Genomic DNA, 19,013 nt, shown 5'->3' on the forward strand with positions numbered 1-19,013 from the left:
CACAGAACAAAACTTTCAGAAACTGAATTTTTATCTGATTTTTTTGTCTTTTGAAAAGGCAGAGGATGAATGATGGAACAGGGAAAGATGCCCCAAACTACAAATGTATTGCAGAGATATGTAAGTAACGGTATACTGAGGCCGGTATACAGAAATCCCTAAAGAGCTATTGGAGCATGGGGACACATAGCGCTGCGTACCATAATATGTGATTTTGAGTACTTAGTGACTAACTTAAGATTTACCATAAACTCTACAAAAGATTTACCTAAGCAGAGTAACACCCTTGGGCGTGCGGGCCATATGGAGCCCAATGCTACCACATAGTGATGCAGGAATAGGAATATTATCTATCTTAGAGACATCTAATCATACACTAACCAATGGTCTCAATTTTTTTAAATATAAAAAAGAGACGGGGGCAGGCACGCATCTATTTGCCCCTAGATTTCCCTTCTCACAAGCATAGTGGTCTAACTGAAATCTCTGTGTTTGAAATACAGTGGCTCTGTCTCACAGATCAAAACTGAGAGGCACTCAGTGCTATTTAATTCCTACTTGTGCTTAATCTGAACCTGGGCAGTATCCCAATTATGATTTCCAAAGGCTGCCATCAGCACCTACAGAAATGGTCACCTGATTTAGATATTGTCAGATGAGTTACTCTGTCTCAACGGTGATGGATATCCTGTACACCAAAATCTAAATCCCATTATTTCCTATGGGATTTAGATATCAGCGGACGGGATATTCGTCATCATTGTGAAGGAGTAACCCAAAAGTCTCTTTTAAATTTAACAAAAATGGTCAACTGCCTTACTAAATTACATTTAAAAAATATTGATATGACTAATGATGAACGTAGTTATTAAAATTCAACCTTTTCTTCTTCTTGTTGAAATAGCAATTCCAGGTATACTTTTTATGCCGAAAATACATATTTCGACCAATACCTTGTGTTTAGAATTTGTCTAAATTTCACATATGGTTCAGGAAGACAGACTAGGAGATGATTTAGAGTTTGGCAGAGGGGTTACTCCATCACATATTTGATGGATATCCCGTCCTCCGTATTACAAATTCCATAGGCTATAATGGAATTGCAACACGGCGGACGGGATATCTGTAACGTTTGTGACGGAGTAACCCCTCAGCCTCAGATGTCTTGTGTAGTTTAAAGAGGCCATGGGTTGTGCGGTCATTTCAGTGTCATTTCTTTGGGAGCCACGGTTATGTCATTACAACTGACATGACAGCTAATTTTCAGTCAAAACGGCAACCACACAACTTCAACACCTGATATCTATTACCATGAGCAAAGAAGACAAATATTGACAAATACAATCTTTGTTGTAACAGCATTTCAAGCATGAAATTGAATGCTTTTTTGCTGCTCAACACATCTTTCGTAGACTAGTATTCAAAGGTGTAGTCACTGCAGCATCTATCTCATGTGACTTTGGTGGGTTTAAGTTGAGATATTATGTCACTGTGATAAATGATAAATATGAGGTGAAGATGTGACCTAGCAGTTGTCTACTTTGAAACTCAGCATCAGGTTAGAAACCCACCTTCGGCACAACATTCTGCGATTCTGGACAAATCATACCTCCCAGTGCTTGAAAATTGAGTGTCAAGTCTGGTTCTTATATAAAGCACTCCAATGTCTCTAGGCCAAGCCAGCACTAGTAAAACTACAAAAACATTAAGAGTTGAGATTATCAGAACATAATTTCCATGCCAATGGGGTAACACAAACCAAACTATATATGCCCATTGAAGTACTCAATAAACACTTACATTGTTTCGACTGTAGTGATGTTGGTTTCTTCTTTAACTGTAAGTCTTTCTCCTTAGGATGGAAGTCTTTAGTTTTGGGAGATGGTTGTGTCATCTTACAAGAAGGAGTTTCCTTTTTTGGACACTTGACAGTATCTTTTGATGGCCTGCTTTTGATGGTAGCACAGTCCTTGTCCACTGCTACCTCTGTGGCTCCAGGTGAGGTTACATCAATGAATTCTGGACAATAAAATGTGTTTACTGTTCATTAGAAACAAACACTCAAACGTAATTTAATGCAATGGTGCTAAAAGTGGAATTATTTCTCTTTAGCAGAGAATGATATGGGTACCTCATATACTGAATATTTCGTATAAGCTTTCAAGGCTGTGGGAATGGCTTGTTTTGGAACAGAAGCCTAATGTTGGGATAAATATAAAACGTATTGTGCTACAATTAAAAAAAGTTATTCTTCAGTCATATGACTAAACCATGGTCAGATTAATAGGAACACATAATACATGAAGAAGTATCATCCATGCAAGTTCTCCATCAAGAATGCACAGTGAAGGAAACCGATTGCCGTCACACTTAAGGCATACTGAAGTGGGAGACCAGGGTCGGACTTGCCTATAGGGAAATCTGGCACTGCCAGGTGGGCCATTGTGCCAGGTCAGTATGTAGGCCCGTTCTGCGGCAGTGTGGAAGCTAGTTTTGTGGTGGTGGGCCAGATTTGTGGCTGTATGTGGGCTGCTGATGTGAGTATCTATGTGTAATGAGTCAATGCAGTAGCAGACAGCACTACGATGATCACAGTAGGTTGCACTTGGTATGCAGTGTAGCACGCAGTGGGTGTCTCACATGGTATGGAATGAACTGTATCATGGTCTATTGAGTGTGCCATGGCAGCTGGTGCCATTCCAATCTCAAAATCAATCAAGAACCACCTGGCACACAATAGGTGCTGCACACATAACTTTCTCAAGTTACCCATTCTCCAACTCAATCCTTCGCCTGGTCACATGAGCGCTAAATTCATTCCCAATAAATGCGCATTGGCATATTCCCTTTGAAACACTAGCAGTGCTTTTTTGGCTGGGTAGGGTGTACATGCCTTTGGGTGGGAGTCCCAAACATGGGAGGCATACTAGAGAAGCCACTGTGGGGGGCTCTTTAAATGTGGAGCACTTACCCGATTTGCAAGTGGGGAACCGCTCTTTTCTTTGGTGCTTGGGTCTAATTTCAGCCCCACTTCAACCCTGTGGGAGGCAACATACTTCACCACCACACTGGGCTTTTGAAAAGCTATCATGATAAAAAAATTAACTTTAATCCAGAGGGAAACTGCAAGTCAGACCTGTTGACCTCTATATAAAATGTAACAATTGAAGTTGCTTGCTCTTCTCAACTCCTTTCTAACTGCCCAATGAATGGAAATTACAGGAGATGAATGGGACTTTCTTAAATCTCTGGCGACAACCAACATTCACACAAAATAACTATTTTTTCTTTGGTCAACAAACAAACGGTAACCTCAAGTGTTTTGGTTTGTCGCTGAGCTCATGATATAGGTAAGACAGTTGTATTGGAAATTCCGATGAGGTACTTTCACACCCATAATTGCCGAGCTCTGGTAAGTCAGTAATTCTGGGATGAAATATTACCACAGGATTGAACATATTCTTGTATTGATTGGGGAGAAAGATGGAATATCAGTGTTGCACCACCAGTTTCGGTAGATAATTCCCTAATGCTGGGTATTATTTTTCTGGGGACAATATGCATCCGTTTGACCAGCTATGTATGTCCCAGGAAGCTTCTAGGGCAATACAGCATGCCATACTGTGACAAGGCTTCCCAGTGGCATTTCCTTGAATTTAACACTCTCATTAACCCATTAGGAATGTAAAGGCACCTGCGCTGAGGGCCTACATGTGCTGAAAGGTGATAACTACAAGTTTGGTGGAAAATAGCTGTAAGCCTCAGATAAAATATTTGGCCCCTCAGAATCATTTATGACAACTGAGATTCTACTGGAAATGTATCCTAGTGGCAATCAAGCCTACATAATATTGCTTTCAAAGATTGAGCATAATTTGTTACAAAAACCTCAGTTCACTCATCTTTTACATGTCCTTACCCGCTCTAAGTATTCAGACAGAATGATGTTTAATTACTAAGGCCACACTACCAGTGCTCTTCCCTTTTTGTAACTTTCTGTTCCTCAAAGAATATCCATTCCTAACTTGTGTCCCACTTTTCCCACTCACTGATGATTGTAAAGGTACCCAGTATTTGTGATTTATTCTGGAGGCAGTCCATGGAAATAGTTAAAATATGGTATGGTCTCACTGGAAAAAGTGCTGTGTAATAAATTTTGTTTCCTAAAGATAATATAATCAAATGGTTTGTTGTGTTAAAACTGCAGCCATTCACAGTTTTATTAAACATTTTTGTTAGACCTGTCACTCTTAGGGCGGCCTTCCCCCCCAAACATTTTGCCTTTCCTCCTCCATTTTGCTGAACATATTTTTGTTGGCCTTAGAACTCTGTGCACTTTACCAGTGCCAACCAGTGCTAAAGTGCTTGAGTTCACTCCCAGAAACCATGGTTAAGTTGCTTATACCCAATCACATCCTTAATTTACTTATGAGTCCCTTGTAGAGTAATATGCCATATAGCCAGGGCCAGTAAATTAAATGCTACCAGCACTTAATTGTTCCACCCACTTAATTAACACATTAAAACATGCCCCAGGACTGCAATCGTAGCCTGAATGTAGTTTTAAAATTCCTTGTCGACTTGGCATTTAAACTACCTTCCAAAGCCTTAAACTTCCCCTTTATTACTTGCAAGCCACCCCTAAGGTAGGCTATATGTAGCCCAAATGGCAGGATGTTGTGTAATTAAAAGGCTGGCCATGTATTTTTACGTGTTACATGTCCTGGTAGTATAAAACTCCTAAATTAGTTTTTCACTACTGTGAGCCTACCCCTCTGATAGGGTAACATTGAGGGTTGCTCGTTACATTTAATAAGTGTATTTTCCAATTGGGAGCAGGTAACTATCTGATGTTTATTGTCTTTGGAATAGTGGTGAAAATCCCTATTTAATTGTAAAGGCGGGTTTTTGACCAAAAGTTAACATTTCAACTTTTAAAATCACTGGGTTATGACAACACAAAGACAATATGGGAACACATTTAGTAATCAGATGTACTTGACCAATTTTGGATCTATAACTGAACACTACATCAAACACTGATCGTAAACATGCTCCGGGTGCAAAGTGAACACATAGTACTCCCAAAGACCAATTGAACAGAGCAAAGTAAAACACATAAAAGAACAATAAATGACAAAAAGGACAACATTAATAAATACTGTGCATGAATAAAGACAGTCCTCATTAATAAATGTTGTGCATGAATAAAGCTAGTCATGTATTTTAAAAAAGTCTCATGGCACAATAAATATCTCTTTATCTGCCGGTGTATGTCGACAGCGTTTCAACCTTTATCAATTTTAGATCATCATCACGACAAAAGAAGCACAACACGTGACTTCTACACTAAGATCTTTAAGTATTTTACCACTTCCTATTCTTTGAAACAATTTACCAACTGCCAATCCACAATGTGATATATGTCATCTGTCGTCCTTGTGTTTTGTTATATAATGGACAAACCACACAAATGATCAAGACCTGAACAATTCAACACAAAAGTCAGATCAGATATGGTGTAGAGAATGCACCATTGGTATCTCATTTTGTCTCTCACAATCATTCTAAAAACAACTTTGTCCGGCAGGTGATTGATCATCCTCCCAGTACGGGGTGGTGATTTATTGCATCTACTTACAAGATGTGAATGTCTCTGGATTCCCATGTGAGTCAGTCAATAATGAATGGAACGGTATGGTCACAACTTAGGGCCTGATTTAGTGTTTGGCAGATGGTTTACTCCGTCACAAATGTGATGAATATCACATCCACCGTGTTACGACTCCTATTGGATATAATGGGATCATAATACGACGGACGGGATAGCCATCACATTTGTGATGGAGTACCTACATCCCCCAAACTCTAAATCAGGTCTTTCCTCATTTATAAGTCAAGCCTCATCCCAACATTAGCACTTTCAGTGGTCCTACTGCACCATACCTATTGACAACTTTAAATACATTTTGTTTGTAAAATAAAACCTTTCTTATGAGTATGCAGTGGTAACCCTCTGTTTGGATATTATTTCCGTAACACGAAAAAACCATTACTATTGTGTGAATTTATGGCACAGATTAAATCGTTACCCCAAATGGATAGGTTGATTTATTTACACAACTATCTATGACCTCTATAATTTGTCAACTTTTTATTTAAACAAGTTATTATACTGAAGTATAAGGACTTTGTTAGGTTTTTTAATTTAAACTGTATGGCACCTGCATGGGATAGAATAATGCTGAATAGGTTTGTTTCCTTTTTCATTTTCTTTCTGGGCTTTTAAAATACACATTTGTATTCCTTTTCACAAGTATCCCTCTGTTGCACATGGATACCACCTTGGCCATTTCCTCATTCATACAAGGCCAGTTACCTATACTCTCTCTTCAGTCCTCCTGGGGTCCGGACCGTTTTCTGTTTTTTTCTACAGCATGTGCACTATTTTTCAATACCCTCTGATTGTAGCAGGCCAGTCTCTTCTTCTTCACGCTTACAGTACAAACTTGTTTTTCCACTGCAGTGTCTCCCATGAAGCAGAATCTGTTTCACTACAGATACGGTTCCTGTCTATTTTCCATCCACCCCCCCACATTTCTGTTTTTAATCTACTTACAGTAAATCAACTTCTGGACATTATTTACTTATCTGATTTTTGAAATCTTAGTGAATATAATTTCACTTTGGTGGATGTTAAACCTGGGTTAACATTTGGTTGACTGACTCTATACCAGCCAGATTGTCTCCACAGACGTGTCTACTTATCTCCACTATAAGTATGACACCGGCTCTCACAATTTAATTGTGTCAATTATACAAGGGCCCTTATTTTCAAATAGATTCTTCTGGTACCTCATATAACTTAAACCTCCCCTGGTTTCTCTACCATGATAGCTCCTTAAGTACAGACAAGTTCTCACAGTCACAGTATGGGTTGGGCACTACCTCAGCTTCTCTTGATCTGGTTAAACCTTTTTCTCTCTTTTGTTCTTTTACTGCTTTGAAGATTTCCTGGTTTTATCACAGGTACCTCAGATATGGGCAAATTATTATTGTTCTCTTTATTCACATTCAAATCCTTTGTTGAGGCACTGTTAGCGTATTCCCGGGCAGCAACCATATGTATTGTGCTCCTTTTGTCCTGATGATGACCTCAGACTGATGTAGTCCTTTTCACTGTTTATTGTTCCTTTATGTGTTTCATTTTGTGCCCTGAGCACAGTTTTAATCAATATTTGATGGTGGTTTCAGTTATATATACAAAATTTATCAAATAGATTTAATTACTAATTGGGTTGCCGTATTTACTTTGTGTTGCCACAACCCAGTGATTTATACAATACGTTTTCTTACTGATGCCCTATGAGACATAATTGGATAACATAAATTGTACCAAGTCTCAGTTGGGTGTATGGGTTATTCCTGTGGTACTCATCACTTTTAGAAAGTTGGCATTGCAGCCAGTTTGGAACCAGGGCAAGGAAGGCAGGAAATTTCATGTACTTCAAAGCCATTATCTAGAAGTTTCTCCCACCTTCCAGTATCAAGGCACTAGGGCACAAAAGTAGGACCGCAGACACCAACTCTTCAGTACCCTTCTGGACCTGTGGATACTCTGACGGAAGAAGGACTGGTGGGCTGCTGGAAGGACTGCCGTTCTGCTGGACTGCTCATCTGCTGCTGCCTTGCTGAACTGTTGCCTTCTGCCCTACTACTTTCCGACTGCGGGCAAGGACCTCCAGAGTGACTCACAAGGGGTAGTTTGCTGCTCTCCTGTTCAGGGCCAAAGGGACACAAAAGTTTCTCTCCATTTTGAACCCTCACCTGGACCCAGCCTGAGCCAGTCACAACGCTCCAATTGGTGCCCCTCCAGTCCTGACCCTTCAAAGAGGTTATAAAGGTGCCCTTATATTCGAAATCCAAAAGGGGGGACTTGAAATTGTTGGCTAAGAAGTGCTCTGAGAACCAGGAGGAGATAGGGACAAAGCTGCTCACCTATCCACCCAAGGAGCATCTCTGGTCGGATTGACTTTGCAGCTTCTCACGTTATATTCTCCTCTGCAGCAGTAAATATTTGTTAGTAGGCATTCGCCAAAGATGTATCTGCCCTTATGGAACTATGAAAATATAAGTGGAACCACCACCACTGGGGCAAAAAAGCTTTTGATATGTGGGGGAGGCCCGATGGGCATTCCCACAGCCCCGGTGTCAGCAAACTCCCCGGGGCTACAATGAATTATGAGAAGGGGAGGCCGTGCCCCTCCCCCCCTCCCGGTGCCTGGGGATCACCACCTCCCTAGGGCACATACCAAATAATGTAAAAGTTGTCTGTTTCATACCTCTATTAGCCCTGGGGATCACCACCTCCCCGGGGCTATGAACACGTTGGAGGCCCCCCTCAAGGAGCCTCTGATGGCCCTGGGGACTGGCACCGCCCGGGCTGGCTTCTGCTACGTCCCGGGGCACCCACCCCAGTGACATAGCTGTTTGCTGTGGCTTCACTGCAGCTTTGCAGCTGCAGCTAATCACCAGCATGCACTCTGCTGTTTGACAGCGGGACCTGTTAAGCAGGTCCTGCTGTCAAACAGTGGAGCTTTTATCCCTGTCCCCTGCAAACCTTAAGGCTTCCCCTGCAGTGCCAGATAGCTCGTAAAGGGTGTTTTATTAAAAATATATAAATATGTAGGGACTGTGGGGTAGCCCTGAGGGCTCCCTCGCAGTCCCAGATAACCCATAAACGCCCCCGCCCCAAAACAAAAGCAATAGCTCAGTATGAAGGTTGCAGACCTTCAAACTGAGCATTTAGGGTTCGAGTCCAACCATACTAATTTTTTTTTTTTTACATTTCTAAAAATGACAGATACATGTTTTTATTTTATATTGTACAGAAATATCTCATTCTAAGTCTATCATACATCAAACCCTAAAAAACAAGCTATTTCTCTCTTTCAATCAATGTTTCCCACTCACAAACCCACTTAGACCCTTGCGCACCCACTCACAGTCCCAGTCAGGCCCTCATGCACCCACTCACAGACCCACTCAGATAGTTCTGCACTCACTCACAGACCTACTCGGACTCTCACTTTCCCCCTTTCAGACCCATTGACAGCTTCATGCACCCACTCACAGACCCACGCACACTGACGCATCTACACATCCAGACACACTTCCACAGCCACTCTCACCCCCAGATACACCTCTCACACCTATTCTCAGTTACCTCAACTAACTATAACTCGTGCCCTAAGGTACCTATAACTTGCGCCCTCACCGTGTACTGCTTATTAACCCACAAATTACAGCACTCATGACATACTTGATAACTTAATTGATAATAACAATGTAATATTTTCAGCACAATGTTTGATGAAAAAACTGCATGACAGGGGCGCAAGTTATAGTACAGTAGGGCTTGAGTTATAGTTAGTTGAGGTAACTCTATCTGTAACTGGTGAATTTCTAAGGGTTTGTTCGTTTAAAATGTGAGCCTAATTATAATGTCCCTGTAAATATAATTATATTTTTGTGGGGAGACTCCCTAAGCCCCACTTTTTTAATTACCCTTACCACCCAATACCGTTACCCATTCCTAAATCCTAAAAATCCCTTACCACCCAATATCCTTACCCATCCCTAAACCAAAATACCCTTGCCACCCAATACCTTTACCCACCCTAAAAATACCCTTACCAGACAATATCTTTACCCACCCCTAAACCCAAAAAACAACCCTACCACCCAATACCCACACCCACCGCTAAACCCTAAAAACACCCTTAACACCCAATACCCTTACCACTCAACACCCTCACCTACCCTAAACCCTAAAAATACCCTTACCACCTAAAACACTTTTCCATCATTAAACCCAAAAACCATCCTCACCACCCAACAACCTTACCCACCCCTAAACCCTAAAAATACTTATACCACCCAATACCCTTATCCACTCCAAACCCTATAAATACTCTCACCCCATTACCCCTATCACCCCTAAACCTTATAAACATGTTTTTTATTTTGCTAATAACTTGGGCACCGTTTGATGAAGCTTCCCAAACTTTTCCAAAAGAAACGGAGGTCGCTTGAGCTGCTGTCTGGAAGGTTTCGGGGTGAACCGTCATGCGCTGGCCGAGAAAAAGGGGGAACCCAAAATGTCCTTATCTCAATTCATTTTTCCAGAGGGATTTTGAACAGCAATAGCACCCGAACCACTGGATGGAATTACACTAAATTTGGCAGAAAGGTAACTCTTGGTCCAGAAACAGCCCTTTTTGTTATTTAGTGTAAATCCAGTCATTAGTTTTTGAGAAAATAAAGAAAATCCACATTTGTGTGTATATGTATATATATATATATATAAACATAATATATATATATATATATATATATATATATATATATAGATACATACAGAGAGATATATATGGGTGCAAAGGCTCTGCAAACCCTCACGATCTCATGGTGAGATCTGATTGTCTGCCAACACGTCAACAAGAAAGTGTTGGCAGCCATCTTGGGACTCAGCTTTATCTGAGTCCCAGAAAAAAACTTAAAAAAGAAAAGAAAAGGGGCCAGGGTAGGGACACTTCGACCTCTTAGCTCTGGTGTTGGGCTCCCAGAGGGACCCCTAAACTAAAAAGCATTTTTTTTCCCATTTTTGCCGCAGATCTGGCGAAAATTCTAAATAAGAAAACAAGAGCTTGTTTTACATATAGCCCCCAGGTGGGTGGGCCACGGGGACATTGCCTTTTTATTGCAGGGGGGCAATCCAGTCCCCACCCCCGCAGACTCGGGGACTGCCACCTCCCTGGGGCTTTAAAGTAATATGAGGCTGGGCTGCATGGCAGTGTGTTTACTTACTAGTGTTTTGAGTGTTAAACCTTCCTAGTGATGGAACATTCACGTTTCTTTCCAATCACATGCGTGTGTTGACTGTCATAGGTAGGTCTGGAAGCATCACAGTGAGGAGACACCCATGGCCTAAATGTTAAAGTCACAGGCCCTTGGAAAAAAAGTTGAGGGCTCTACTCCAGGTGGGTCTGTGGTCATTTTCCTTCTTTAGTGTCTTTTAAACTTCAAAAGTTTAAGGTTCATACTGAAAGGTGAGCTCACTTTTTTCAATTGACAAATACATTTTTACTTTTAATTTTCAGTCTCTTTCTCTCACTCACTCACACACCAACTCAGACCCTTACGCAACTACTCATGGACCCACAGACACTGGCGCACCCACTCAGGCTTTCACACCCCAGTCAGTCGCTGAAACCCTCATGCACCTACTCACTGTCCCACACAGACACTGATGCGCCCATTAAGACACTGATGTACCCACTCTCACACTCAGACAAACACTCTCACAGCCGCTCTCACCCCTCTAAGGGCCGTGCGCAGCATGGGGTTGGGTTGTTAGGGGGGTTGGTCTCAGGGTCTGGCCACAGACCAGGCCCTGCGGCCAACCAATGCCTCACACGGACGAAGGCCATGCGTGGCAGTGGTTGGATTAATGTATTGTAATGAAAATTACTTTACATTAAAGAAAAATAGAAATTCACTGAAAAAAAAACAAAGGTTACGAGGACGTTATAGTTAGAATCCCATTTTAAACATACCACACCATAGAAATTCACCTGTTAGGGTAATCTCAAGTAACTATAACTTGTGCCCTCGCCATGCACTGCTAATTACCTCACAAATTATGGCACTCATGACATCTTTGATAACATCATTGATAATATCAATGTAACATTTGCAGTAACTTTTTGACGAAAAAACTGTGCATGGCCGGGGCGCGAGGTATGGTTACCTTAGGGCACAAATTATAAATACTTGAGATAAATCTAACCATGCATGGTAAAGTGTGGTAAAGGCCTATGCATGGCAAATGTTTGCGTGGTAAAAATGTGTGGAAAAGACACTGCATGCTAATTACAGGGTTGAAAAGGCTGTTCCTCTGTGAATGAATTAAGCTGTTTCACTTGCATAGTTGAAAGATCATTAAGTCTGGATTTTGTTTTATTGGCTGTTTTTTATCGCAATTTAAAATTTCCCTAGGAAATGTGGTTCTAAGGCAATGTTATCTGTAGACTCTGTACACGTCTCCTCTGATGCACTGAAGATCTTAGGTGGATATGTTAACTAACTGGCACACGTCAGTATCTGTAGATTCCAAGCTGATTCTGTGTGACCTTGTATGAAGCTAGGCAAGCAACAAACTTACATGGCTACCATGCACTTTCACATGCTTTTGTTGCTTGGTTAATTGTGAGATTAAATGATGGAATTGTCACAACTTAATCACAAGTTGATCACGGCCCCTTCTGCTTCCTGTAACTGATATCCTTGGTGCCCGAGCGGCAGATGCTGTTGTAAGCTGTAGGCAGTGGGCAATGAGCAGGTAGTAGTTAAGGAAGAGGTGCTTGGTGAAAAAAGCAGAAGCACTAGGAAGCAAAGGGACACATTTAGAAATGTAGCTTCTGCCACAGGGTGGCCACACGTCAGTATCTGTAGATTCCAAACTGATGCTGTGTGACCTTGTATGAAGCTAGGCAAGCAACAAACTTACATGGCTACCATGCACTTTCACATGCTTTTGTTACTTGGTTAATTGTCAGGTTAAATGATGGAATTGTCACAACTTAATCACAAGTTGATCACAGCCCCTTCTGCTTCCTATAACTGATATCCTTTGTGATGAGAGATGGATGCGGTTGCCCATGCATTTATTTGGCACAATGGCAGGCGACGCATCTCTTGGGATGTATGTCAGTGAGATATCTATGAGGGTGGCTTAGAAAGCATGACAAATCTTTATTTCTACCACTTAGCCATGCAAACACTGACTATTAATGAATGGCTTAATGGAGGGTAGGATGACCCGGCCTACAATCTAGAGCTCTCAAGGATCGGGTTTTCAGGTATCACGGTATGTTGTATGAAACCCCATCCACAGGACTATTCCTGAGACAATGTGCCAGGTCTATAAGGGGTGGCGCTCTGCCCAAAAGCATAGGGGATGGTGGAACCGAATCACCAAATGCACTCCGTTGTGGCAGGGGACAATGCTGCAGGAAGTGGTGGCCCTAGAGGGATTCTCCAGATGAGACACTATCGGCCTTTCTGTAGTTGGCGATGTCTGGGACTGCAATCACATGATGTCCTTTCAAAAACTCCAACAAACATATGCACTGATCAAGACACAATTCCACAAATTTCTACAACTGAGACATGCACTGGCAGTCTATATTCCCAGGAAAACTTCTGTACCTGACTTCAGCCCTGTGAAAGCCAAAATAATGATGGGGGCCCTGGGTGCTGGGGGAGGGTTGGAGGGGGGTTACGCAAATGTATTGCTCATCATTGCTGAATGCCTCTTCATCTCTCCAGCCCATATGCTCTCGATAGGAGACATGGATTGGGCTGATGGAAGACAATGACTGGAGAAATGCACTGATAGCATCACTTACTCTCATCATATCAGCCAGATTACGCTTAATACAAACATATTACCTGCACAGCGCATGCCTAACCCCAAACAGGCTCCACCGAGCAGGGCTGCGAGCCAATTCGCAATGTACTAGATGCGCCCAATCACCTGCAAATTTCTTTCATGTAGTCCTGCCCCGTCATCACACATTACTGGTTGCAAATCCTAGGGGAACTCTCTGTGGTGCTGGAGCTCAACCTTGAGACCTCCCCGTTGACGGTTCTTCTGGGAGGGATGGAGGGAGTCGATGGCTCACAGGTGCAAAAAACGTTTTTGGGCATAGTGCTGCTTATAGCTAAAAGAGATATCCCTACAGCTGTGGGCGCCGAGCACTATCCCCTCCCTGTCACAATGGAAGAGGGGAGTGGATTGGTGCACCAGAACGGAACGGGCAGTAAACCTGGCCAAAGGCTGTCCCAGGAATTTCGATAAAATGTGATCTAAACGGTTGGGGACAACATGATCACGGTGGGAATGTAAATCCTACTGTACTATTTTATCATGTGCAGGGACTATGGTTGGACGGGACCACAATGGGCCATCAATCTTTTACAAGATGTATCACAGCATATCTAAATATGTATCTGTATGGGACCTTTGCAAATTACTCAACATGTCCTGTGTGTCTGCACCATTTTGTGACTTTTTCATCTAAAACAATAAAGTTGGTTATCAAAAAAAAGTCTCTGGGTACTTTACCACTACTAGCCAGCGCTAAAGTGCATGGGCTCTCTGCTTAAAACATGGTAACATTTGCTTATCCACAATTGAAAATATTTATTTTATGTATATGTCCCTCATAAAGTCTGATACCTGTACCCAGGGCCTGTAAAATAATTGTTACTAGTGGGCCTGCAGCACTGATTGTGCCACCCACGTCAGTAGCACTTCAAATATGTCCCAGGCCTGCCATTACAGAGCCTCTGTGTGCAGTTTTAAACTGCCATTTCAACCTGTCAAGTTAATCCTCTTGCCTGGACTAAACCTTCCTTTTTAATACATATGTCACCCCTAAAATAGGCCATGGACAGCCCAAGGGCAGGATGCACAGTATTCACAAAGTAGAACATGTATTTTTTTTAATTTACCCTGTCCTAGTAGTGAAAACCTCTCAAGTCTGTTTTTCACTACTGCATGGCCTATCTCTCCTATAGGATGACATTGGGATTACCTTATTACATTTTATACTAGTAATTTCCAATTGGCCTCCACTGTCTCTCCCATGTGGTTCGACCTCGGCGCATTGCCTTTAGAACCATCACATCTCAGAACCAACGCATCGCTACTGTTGCAAGGAGAAAATCAATGCATCTTTGCTGTTGTGTGGAAAGGGGATCGACAACAACGCACTGCTTCAATCTGCTCCCCACATTGTCGACGCAACGAGGATTAAGGTAGATTTGTTCAGCGGGGCTCAGTAAGTTCCTGTAGCCAGCCTGCACTCTATTGTGGTCGGCCTAAACTCCTGACTTTGTCCCAGTCCAGCGCAACTAGGAATCCCCAGTTGGCACTTATTGCTTCAAAGTGCTATTTTGCAAACTCATTTTTACAAAATCATAACTCAAGTTCTAACTATTGGAATTTTGTCGTTATGGTCTTGTTTCATTTATTGAATTAAGCTCTATTTTTCTAACCAGGTTTGGCATCTTCTGTGTGATGTTTTCACTGCTTTACTGTTTGAAGTGCTGCACAAATACTTAACACATTGCCTCTTAAGTTAAGCTTGACTGCTCTGTGCCAAGCTACCAGGGAGCACAGATTAATTTAGGGGGTGTTTGTGATTTACCCTGATTAGGATTATGGTTCCTGCTAGGATAGGGTGCATACCTCTGCCAACCATAAGCACAATTACTAACACCAGAGGTACCAGAATTTACCAGATGATGAAAAATAAGGGGGTAGGGAGTGGTGTAAATACAGAGACAAGCTACTTAGGAGCAGGTACTTGGTGAGACAGTGAGAGAGGCCCTGCCAGGCGCCATCTGCACTGGATTCTATGACAGCCACTTTTACACATCAGCAAGCCTACACACAGCCCTGCTTGGCCTCCAGCTCCTGTCACTGCCACTCGTGCAAAGCCTGGCCCAACACCTCAATTTGGCCTTCCGCCTGGCTTGGCTTTAAGGGGTGTGGGGCTTCCAGGCTAATTCCGACTTCTGACAACATCGCTTCTGGTGGCTGCGGCTGCAGTCTGTGGGCACAGGGTAGCTTGGGGCTCCAACAGCTCCCCGAGGCAAGCAGGCACGCATTAGGCAGTAGCACATGGCAGTAGATGGTAGGGTGCCAGTCAGACCAGTGTTCCTCTACTTTCTCTCCCTCTTGAGGCTGCACTGCACCACACCACTTCACGTTCTCTTTGCTCTTCTTCCTTGAGTATCAAGCCTTGTCCTGGCCTCCTCCCAGCCTGCTCTTCCCAACCTCATCCTTCTGAGCTCAGAACTTAGGACCTCCTCTTCCTCAGTTAGCAATCCCTAATTGATTAGTGCCAATGGAAACACAAACTTTTTGTGCACTTCAAAGGCATCTCTTTGAAGTCTAACCCACTTCAAAGACACTTGACATAAGAACTGGACTTCTAACTCTACCACTTCAGTACACCTCTGGACCTGTGGATACTCTGCCAGAAAAAAGGACTGCTGAGGTGCTACAAAGACTGCCACTCTGCTGGACTGCTACTCGGGTGCGTGGGAGTCAGAAGGACTGGGCCTGCATCTCTCCAACCCAGAACCAAAGTGACTCCAAGGGCTTGCTGGCTTGCCTCCTGATTTCCAAAGTCTCAGGGACACAAAAGACTTCCAACTCACCTGCTACCCTGCTACAGCACCTGGAGTTTACCAACTGTGAACCGTGTCCTGCCAAATGGTGCCAATACAGTCCTCGACCCTTGGAAGTGGGTATAAAGAGATGCAACTGTCAAAATTAACGCATTGCCACCAGTGCGTGTATCGGACCCGGCGCATCAGCCGTCTACCGTGGATTGGAACCAGTTCATTGGCCCCCACTGTGTGGATCTGAGTCTACGCATCGCTTCTCCAGCATGGATCGACTGCAGCGCATCACCTTGGGAACCTTTGCATCTCAGACCTGATGCATCGCTGCTGTTGCGAGGTAGAATGTTGATGCATCTTCGCTACTGTATGGAAAGGGATCAGTACAAACGCATCCTTTCAATATGCTCCACACATCGTCGACACAACCAGGAATAAGGTAGTTTTGTTCAGCAGGCTCAATGAATTGCTGTAGCCGGCCTGCGCTCTATGGCAGTCTGCCTCAACTCTTGACATTGTCCCGGTTCAGCGCCACCAGATATCCCCAGTTGGCATATTTTGCTTCAAATCACTATTTTGCTAATTAATATTTAAAAAATCATAACTTTAGTTCTAACCATTGGATACTTTTGGTGCGCATGATAAACATGAAATGATTTGGATGACGCTGAAATTAAAACATATTTAAAGATTGCGGAGGCTGTTGTAAGCTTTAGTCACAAGTAAATTCAATGAACTGGGAGCATTAGAATCATTTATAGAGTTCATGGCGTCATCGCTTTGTACAGTATGTACAACTCTGACACGCAGAAGCGATTGTACCTAGTTTAAAAAAAAATAAAATCTGTGCCGTGCAAATAACTTCCCACATGAGAACGATCTGCTCAGATGATAGGTTGCTGATTTTGACTCTAGTCATACCTTAATTTTTTTATTCACTCTAAAGAATGTGTCGCACCCCCAGTTGACGGACTCCTCGTAACCGAATAAACAGCAGTAATCGTTTTTAGAGTCCGAACTGCAATTGCGATTATGTGGGCATTCTCCTTATTGCCTTAAATCCTCTGTGGAGTATTAAACATAGCGGTTTGTAGTTAAGCAGCAAAATTATTTGACTTTTAACAGTTTATGACAGAGAGCCCCTCTTGTCACTTATAACTATCATATTGTAACAGAGAAGTAGGATGTTGGAGGCCTTGTGAAAATGCGTGGCTGAATGTAAAAAGGAGAAGAACAGAAATAAATATTGATTATGGGTTCAGCTCTTTTTGGCTCAGAACTCTGCGTGTTTTCAAATATTTAATCCCTAATCCTCTCTTAGAGTAAGTTTCTGAAAAGTGTGACTCGTCTTCCACCGAGCACCCCGCTGATACCTATGACGTTTGACTTGGGCAGGCGAGCACTAGCTAGTAAAGTCAGATGGCTCCTTTAATTATTCTGTAGAAGGTTATGATTTACCCCAGAATTAGCCCTTTATGCCATTGCCCTTAGGGATGTTCTAGATGCAGACAGATCTCATAAAATCAAGTGGCTACAACAAACGAAAACGCTACTAATAAATATAGCCATGCGGGAGCTTTGGGAAAATCCAGCCGGTAAACCTATCCCATTCCCAGAAACCTTGAAAAATCAGTCCTGGCTATTGATCCCAGAGGTCCATGTGGTGAAAATCTCAACATTGATGGGGAGGTTTTTAGATTTTAAATGTCATCGTTTTATCAAATCTTAATGGGATATTATTAATGTGCCATTAGACAGGAAGCTCTACTTTCAATTTGGAGTTGGTGTCTTGCCATTGAAAGCTTTTACCAACAAATGGACCTCAGGCACAGGCTCTCTATGTTCTGTTTCATTGGCTGTGTTGATACTGTTGCTCATTTTTTGTTTGTCTGCCCTGGTTATGTGGGTCCTCGTTTGAAGTGGACTAAACCTCTTTGCAAGTTGTTGGGGACTAGAAGTAACATTATCACACTTAGACCCAGATTTATGTGGGTCTAGCACCATTCCAACGCCACATTAGCGTCACTTTTGATGCTATTGTGGCGTCGGAAGGCCAAAAAGGCTGTGCCATATTTACAAAGTTTCAATGCGTGCATCGTGTCACTTTGTAACCTCTTGTGCCACACTTTGCCTGTGCCGGACATAATGTATGCAAAGGAGGGGGCGTTCCGGTGCTGGGGGGGTCGGCGAAAAATTAGTGCAAAGAAATGTAAGAGATTTCTTCGCGTCATTTTTATTGGCATTTTTTAACGCCTGCTAAAAGCAGGCGTTTGCAGGAAAGTACCTTCTTGCCTGGCATGTTACCCCCATATTTCACTGCATATATGTTGTTTTAGTCTATGTGTCACTGGGACCCTGCCAGACAGGGCCCCAGTGCTCATAAGTATGTGCCCTGTATGTGTTCCCTGTGTGATGCCTAACTGTCTCACTGAGGCTCTGCTAACCAGAACCTCAGTGTTTATGCTCTCTCAGCTTTCCAAATTTGTCACTAACAGGCTAGTGACTAAATTTACCAATTCACATTGGCATACTGGTACACCCATATAATTCCCTAGTATATGGTACTGAGGTACCCAGGGTATTGGGGTTCCAGGAGATCCCTATGGGCTGCAGCATTTCTTTTGCCACCCATAGGGAGCTCTGACAATTCTTACACAGGCATGCCAGTGCAGCCTGAGTGAAATAATGTCCACGTTATTTCACAGCCATTTACCACTGCACTTAAGTAACTTATAAGTCACCTATATGTCTAA

The 19,013-nt window shown here is 42.7% G+C and overlaps 1 protein-coding gene across 7 annotated transcripts in view; it reads right to left on the minus strand.

Annotated features, from left to right (window-relative positions):
- The window catches only part of LOC138265795 (nuclear body protein SP140-like protein), a 637,415-nt gene that overhangs the window by 388,784 nt on the left and 229,618 nt on the right, over positions 1–19,013 (minus strand). For all 7 annotated transcript variants that reach the window (XM_069213830.1, XM_069213831.1, XM_069213828.1 and 4 more), the window contains one exon: positions 1,801–2,019. In XM_069213830.1, the coding sequence (XP_069069931.1) occupies positions 1,801–2,019 (219 nt within the window). The remainder of the gene's footprint in view (positions 1–1,800; positions 2,020–19,013) is intronic.

Source organism: Pleurodeles waltl, chromosome 11, assembly GCF_031143425.1.
Source record: "Pleurodeles waltl isolate 20211129_DDA chromosome 11, aPleWal1.hap1.20221129, whole genome shotgun sequence".
NCBI classification, from domain to species: Eukaryota; Metazoa; Chordata; class Amphibia; order Caudata; family Salamandridae; genus Pleurodeles; species Pleurodeles waltl.